Below are 7,572 nucleotides of genomic sequence, written 5' to 3'. Positions count from 1 at the left end.
GGTTTTGAATTACATTGTACATGTCTCAAGTGTTCTGTTTGCCTCTCGTCATCACAATAGACAGAGACATGCTAGCCCCAACTCCAGTTTAGATTGATTTGTTAAAGGGGTAGTTCACTCAAAAATATTATTGGCTAAAAAGAAGGCCCATAACCAAAAATATATATAAATAATATTTTTAAACAGAGTCCCTTTGTAAAGTTTTGAGCAAATGAGGCTCAAACTCAAAAATTTGAAGCACTAGGAGGCATCCATTTTGTAAAATGGATGAGCTTCCTGTGCTTCTGTTAAGGTCTGCCCTTTCAGCACTAATGAAGCAAAAGCCAGCCAGCTGTAATAAACAAAAGCTACCACTGGGTCGCTTTTGCTTCATTGGTGCCGGAGACCAGAGAATGCAGGCAGGAAAGCTGCATCTAGGTAAGTGCTTATTTCTCTTTTTTAAATAAGCACTGCAAATATAAAAGCTGCTGTTTTCTTACTTGGAAAGAAAGCTGCAGTTTTTAAAACGTTGTATTTATGTTTGCAATGGCTTCAGCTTGGAGTCCCCTGGGCTACAAGCTGAAGCTACCACAAACATGAATACAACGTTGTTGTGTTTAAAAACGCTGCTGCTTTCTTTCTACGTTTCGCGGGTTAACTCTGAGCTGGAGGAGCACGTGAAACTTGGAAAGAAAACTGCAGCATTTTTAAATACAACCGCGTTGTAGTTCTGTCTGCAGCGGCTTTCACTTGGAGTCTCCTGGGCTCCCCCGTTTGGGGGAGCACAGGAGACTCCAAGCGAAAGCCGTCGCAGTCAGAAATACAACGTTGTTGTATTTGTGATTGCCGTGGTTTTCCAACCACGGCAATCAGTAATACAACTACTTTATATTTATAATTGCTGCGCCTTTGCTTTTTGCCTTCATTTTACGTTTTCTGTGCTTCCTTGGGCTGGGGGAGCACCAAAAACGCAACATGAAATTGAAGGCAGCCTCCTCAGCTAATGTTAAGCTCTGCTCTGTTGGCAGGAAGCAAAAGCTCCCAGTAGCGGGCTTTTGCTGCTTGTTTAGTGCCGACAGGGCAGAGCTTAACATGAGCTGAGGAGGCTGCCTGAAATGGCAAAATGGATGCTTCCATGTAAACTCTTTGAGCCTCGTTTGCTTAAAGGTTTACATAGGAACATTATTTATAATGATTTTTGATGCATGTTTTTGATTATTGCCCATCTTTGGGGACAATAATATTTTTGAGCGAACTACTCCTTTTAATTACTAACAAAAGCCCCCTTCCAGATTCAGTTAGTAATATTAGCTTCAGTGAGTCATTAATGGGTTGTGTGCCATATTGGTTTTACATGCTAATCGCCATGTATCAAGTAAACCATTGTGTGTGGTGATAGCTTGGTATGGACAATGTTATTCACTTGCGATTCTTTTAAGCCTCCCACATTGGCGTGTGCCCCTGGGTACTTTGATGGATCTTGCTCACGCTCCACAAGTTCTGCAGACTCATACCACCAGGAGCATCTCGCACTCACAACTTCCTTGAACCTGTCCATCTTGATGGTACAGAGCATTCAAAGTCAAATGTCTTTTCATGGTAATTTGTTTATAACATTGTTCATTTTCTTAATTTTGCCATTTTGAAAAACGGTGCCAATTATGCTATTGTTTAAAACGCTGATGTTGTGACATGTACAATTTATGTGTTGTTTTTGTAGGTATGACAATAAATGAATCGCTTGATATAGACGCCTTGGCTAAATATCATTTTCAGCTGGAAAAGAAAATGCTCTGCTTAAAAACAGAGATGAAAACAAAATATATATCTGCTAAAATGAAGGCTGAGCTAGACCAGTCCCTGGAGCTTGCGTTGCTGGCGAGGGATGAAGCAGAATCAATAAACACAAGTCTGAAGCTGAGGTATCGGTATTAAGATGATTTCAAAAGGTGTGGGGTTTACAGTTCTATCATATTTTGGTAATATGAATGACTATTTGTCCTCATTGCTGTATTTAGCTGTAAGAAAAGGAAATTAATTGTGTCTGCAATCCGCACATGGGCGACATCAGACAAGAGAAAAACATTGTCGGAATTCTTATATGAAGAGATAAAAACAGAAGACTCATCCGAAGGTAAATTTGGAGAAAAAACTTGAAGCAGTTTATTTTTAGTTGACTAATATTTGACCAAGTGCACAATGAAAGTCCTCAGTTATTAGAATTCATGTTTCCTCTTTGAATTGAATTCACTGAAGCCAGTGTCACATTGGAGTTGCATAGGCCCTTATCAACAAGGTTTGCCACTTCTGCTTGTAACCATTGTGACAAGGTCACCTGTTTGTCATCAATAAAGGAAGGGTGGGGAACACCGCAGGCATGTGAGAACCACATGTGATGGTACCCCTGAAGGCAGTAATTGGGAAACACCCTTAACCCCTCAGTCTTTCCTTGGGTGTCAAAGCTATTAAACCACCACCACATTAGTCAGGGAGAAATATGGACTCCGTTTGCAGGCTGGTTATTTGATTTCCATCTGGGGCTGTTCGCAGATCCTCTCTGTGCCATTGTTACAGGCATGGGCTATGCAGTGATTGCCAAGGGACCACTTTTACATATTTTTAGATTTGTACCAATCTCCCCTTAATGATTTTAGGTGGGGATGGTCGGGTTAAAGTCTTCCAGCTTCTCATTTTGTTGTTTGATTTTATGGATTGCCTGATTTGTTTGTCTTTTTTGGTGATTCTTTCTTCGTCGTCTGTTGTATTCTTTTGTTTTCCAGGTATCCTATCATTTAATCATTTAATGTACCAATTCATTCGTTTTTGTAAAGTAAATAGACAACAATATGCTTCATGGCAGAGGAGAATAGGGCCCACACCCTTTAGTTCATAAGCCAGCCCCTCGTACATAGTGTGAAAACATAGAAAATTGACTTAAGAAGTACTGCATGACATGTACAGAGCCAGTGTGTGCTTTGACATTTCTTTCGGAACTCGTGTGCAGATTCAAGCATGGGGCGGATTTGGATGGGCAGTGTACTCCCGGAGTGCAAGGCCCCCATTGACCGCAATCTGGAGTCAAACCAAAACTGCAGTAGTCAGAAGAAACACAAGAAGAGAACCCTTTTACTCGGTGTAGTGGTGCTGAAAATATAGAGAGAAACTCGGAGGTACAGAAAAACGAGAGAGGCATGTCGGTGGGCCTCCAGGATGACTCGGTCTGATCCCAACATGGTGGAGCTGTAACCATGGGCCATGTTGGCAGGGCCGCAACCTGATCTCTGTCAGTAAAACGTGCACCATCTGCAGGCAAATGAAACAATACAATAGGGGACCATTTAGCAAGTGGCAAACATGGGTAATATTTTACTGGAAACCAGAGCATGCATCTTGGCATTCATTGGACCAATCATGCTACCAGCACCTTTATTAAAGAGGCACACATCTCGTGAGTCTGAGAGCTTTAGGATGGCATTCCAGAAAGAGTGGTGTGGTACAGGGTTGTTATTTCACCAAAAGGCCAGTGGTAGCAGAAGTGACATCACACGACCCTTGACCTATGATGACATCACGGGAAGTGATGTAATTTGACCCTGCCTCCAAGTGACATCAAAGGAAGTGATGGCACACAACCTTCAGATGCGTCTAACACCTGTGTTTCCAGGCGCTCTCATTTCAGCCAGATGTCAGAACCGAGGCCAAGAAGGAAGCGTGATTCGTCCACAATCTCACATTTGGGGAATGGAATTTTCCAGACTGGACGTGGGGCCTATATGTAAAATATACGTAACGCAGTACTTGGAACAGGGTAACCGAAATCTCTAACGCAGGCTACAGCTAGTGTATGAAACATCTATAGATCAATGGACACAGAAGTACTCGTTATCTGTGGCATTGCTGTATTAAACAAGTCAAAAAAGCACTGAACTGGGGAGGCGTGCGCTTTCGGTTTACCCAGGAGCAAAATGCTGTGTGAGCAAGGCCTGAAAATGAAATCACTGGCCACGATTTAGTATCAACAAAATTCCCTGGTTATAAATGTATGTATGAGTCAGCTACCACTTTGATAGAAGAAACCTATTGTGCGGTTGTAAGCTGAGGCCATCTGTCTCAGTGTGCATTTATCTTTAAGTTATGTGACAAGCTGCCAACTGTTCTCCCCCACAACTCCGAGCCGGACATATCGCCTTCATTTCCTAGGCTTTGATACATGACTCTTTTTCAATCTTTTGGTGTGGGGGGAGGGGGCTGCACTTTCCTCAAGAGTGGGGCTCAATGCAGCTACGATTTTCAGAGCTCTGTGTGCGAGGTGCGTTATGACCCACATGACCGGCCCATGAATGAAACTTACACAAAGCTCTTTCCAAGAAGGAGTTTGAATGGGGAGGTGTGGGTCACTCTGTGGCCCTCTCACTTCTGAGACTCCATGTCCAGTGCTTATTTTCTTAAACAGTGTTGCACAAGAGCAGGGTCCTGGTCGAGTTTGCAGCCTCTGTCAACCATTCACATCACACTTGAATGCGTTCAAGTAGAGCAGAGCCCAATCAGTGGCGTAGCACAACATTTGGGTGCCCCCATGTGAACCATGCTGAGGAAACCCCCAGCACAAGCTCCTTAAAGCACAGGGCACGCCACACCATGGGCTGGCCCGGGCCACCACGTGTGCGCAATGTGCATGATGATTATGCTTCTGCAGGGGCATGCACTAAGTGAAAGAAGTAAATATGTTTCAAATGGATTGTGTCCACCCATGTATTCCTCATCTTTGATATCTCCAATATCGAACTTCAGCTATTAGAAATGTCTTTCTTTTCGGCAGAGGGTGCTGTGCGTCGATAAAGTCGACTCGATGTCCCTTTACGGCCTCCAGCTCGAGAATTATGTAATCACATGCATATATAGCACGCGCAGAGCCCATTGGCTTCAGTTCCATTTATCCGAGTAAGCTTACGCTTCGAGAATTGCGGTGCGCTTCAGAAATGTCCTTGATAAATATCTGAAAATGTCTTCGTCTTCGACACAGACTACCCCGAAGACGGGTTTAAAAGTGTCAAGACTGCGATGCCAAGATGTCGCTGACCGATCCGCATCGAGTACGCTTATAGTGTCTCGGTGGAGCACAAGACCTCCGCCTGTTCAAAGTGTGAATCGATGACCGGAAAAGCTCTGAAGGAGCGTAAGGGGAAACTGGCAGTAGATAGATTCCCTAAGAAATCCTCATTGACTACCCCGTTGAAGAAACCTTATTCTGACGAAGCGCGAGGTGACTCTCCTCGAAGAAAGAAGGCAAAAATGTCCAGGTCAAGGAGTAGCTCCCACCACTCCTCATCGTTTTCGAGGAAGTCAAAGAAGAGGCATCATAAATCGCCTACTTCGATGTCCTCATCCGACTCCTCTCCTGCTAGAGCTATATCCTGTGCCACTAAGGCCACCTATCATGCTGAATGGGAAGCATTCAGGCAAGAAATGCTTAAGGTATTCGAGAGCCAGAAACCCTTGAAGCAGGCAGGCCATGCTCCTACCGTGCCGTCTGAAGCCGGTAAGGAAAGGGCTCAAACCAAATCCTGTGCGCCCTCGAGCCCGGGACGAAGGCCATACCCCCATCGTGAGCTGTCGAGGCTTTGACACAATGAGAAATTATCGAGGGATCCTTCGAGTCATAAATCTAAAGACAAGTTGAGGTCCAGGTCATGGACGCTATCAATGCCTTCGATGCCATCCTAGCCTCCGGTGTCATCGAAATCGAAAACTTCTTCATAGAAGACATTGACGACTCCTCAGGCACTGGGCTCGAAAATTTCAAAGCCTTCAACGCCTTTACCTGAGATACAGAAAACCTATACTCCTTTACCAAGAAAGGATTTCTTTAAATCTCTGACTTCTATTTATGAGGACCATGAGCCGTCTGATAATGATGCGCCCTTTTGTTTGCAGTATGGCACACCAAATGTCCCCGATCGTTTAATATCTGAGGAATCCACACTGAAAGACCTGCTTTAAAATATACAGACAGCCAGTGGAGTGGACACTTCACCGGAATTGGAATTTGGAAAGCCTGAGTCAGATGAGCATGCAGATGCCTCTTACAGACAGTTGATGACCAGAGTAGTGGATTACCTGGATGGAGCAGACCTGCCCTCCTTTTTTAACAGGATGACCGTACAGATATCCTAGATAAAAGTCCTCAAAAGGATCCCATCTTACCTTTTCATATTGCTCTTCAGAAAAGAGTAAGTGCCAACTGGGAAGCACCAGAGTCAAATCCGGCAGTAAATCGGAACCTGACGAAGAAATACCACCCATCAGGTAGTGCCCCAGCTACTTATCGAAACACCCTACCCCAGAAATTCTGGTGGTGCATGCAGCAACCGCTGTCTTGAAACAGGCAACTTATTCGACCATTCCACTGGATAGGGATGATAAACGGGTAGATGCCTGGTCAAGAAAAGTATTTTCTCCTGGGAGCATGGCTCTTAAAATCAGCTAACTCCACATGTGCCCTGGCAAAGTTTTCCTACACTCTATGGGACTGCATTGCTATGGCGACTGAGCATATTCCCGAAGGGGAGGAAAGAGATGGTTTTTTGGCCATTGTTAAGGATGGCAAGGAAGCCACATGCAAGTCTCTTCAGTCGGGTTCTGCTGACGGCATCAGCATAGCCATGGCGGCAAGCACCATCATTTGCAGATTTGCGTGGTTAAGGAAATCTGGATTTGCACCCGACGTGTAGTCAAGACTCCCTAACATGCATTTTGACGTGTCTCATCTTTTCGGCAGCAAGGCTGACAAAAGCCTTGAGAAGCTGCAGACCTCAAAGGCGGCAGCCAAGTCTTTGGGTGCCGCCATTTACACCCCAGTGGACCAGCTTGGAGGGGTAGATCCTTTCGTTACTACTCCTCAGTTGGGAGAGTGAGAGAAATGGCTGGTCAAAGATTCCCTCGTGGCCGACGAGGGAGAGGTGCAAAGTTCGCTCAAGCAGCAGCACATTTTCAAAACAGCCACTGCTTCAGCTGCCTCAAAACCTCACAGAGGTTTTGAGTCACGACACCCCTATGGGAGCCAGACTGTCTCAGCATCTGAAAGAATGGCGAGACATTTTCTTTTTTTTATTGTAAAATAGTTTATATTAAACTTTATACATTCATGAGGAAAATAAATAAAAGCATATACATTACATTTTAAAACCTAAAAATCAGAAGAAGGAAATCTAAAAGTCATTCTGAAGTAAATATTGCCAGTTTGAGGTAAGAAGAGAGAAAAAAAAGATGGAAATGAGAATGAAGACAGACAACAGTTATATGAATGATTACATGCATCTAGCATGTCTTTAAGGTCTGCCAATTAATTTCAGTCTATGATGTTGGCTTTTTTCAAATATTGCACGATTCTAACAAGCAGCAGAGAGGATATTCCTTGCAGCATATATTACCACAAATTCTCATGATCTAGATGTTCAACAGAGTGCACAAAGCAACTGAAATGGTCTTTTCGAATGCTCTGGAATGATGCGCAGAATATCATTAAATGTTTAAGGGATTCAATGGGATCTTGACATCTGCAAATTGCATTTTTTGTAAGCCTCTAATATGTAG

The 7,572-nt window shown here is 43.9% G+C and overlaps 1 protein-coding gene across 2 annotated transcripts in view; it reads left to right on the top strand.

Moving 5' to 3' along the window:
• The window catches only part of CLHC1 (clathrin heavy chain linker domain containing 1), a 660,301-nt gene that overhangs the window by 294,870 nt on the left and 357,859 nt on the right, over positions 1 to 7,572 (top strand). For both annotated transcript variants that reach the window (XM_069608240.1, XM_069608241.1), the window contains 2 exons: positions 1,700 to 1,901; positions 1,998 to 2,113. In XM_069608240.1, coding sequence (XP_069464341.1) covers positions 1,700 to 1,901; positions 1,998 to 2,113 — 318 coding nt within the window. The remainder of the gene's footprint in view (positions 1 to 1,699; positions 1,902 to 1,997; positions 2,114 to 7,572) is intronic.

The sequence above is a fragment of the Ambystoma mexicanum genome, chromosome 4q (genome assembly GCF_040938575.1).
Source record: "Ambystoma mexicanum isolate Mex_15411 chromosome 4q, UKY_AmexF1_1, whole genome shotgun sequence".
Lineage (NCBI taxonomy): Eukaryota > Metazoa > Chordata > Amphibia > Caudata > Ambystomatidae > Ambystoma > Ambystoma mexicanum.
This window is presented reverse-complemented; position numbering and strand designations above follow the sequence as displayed.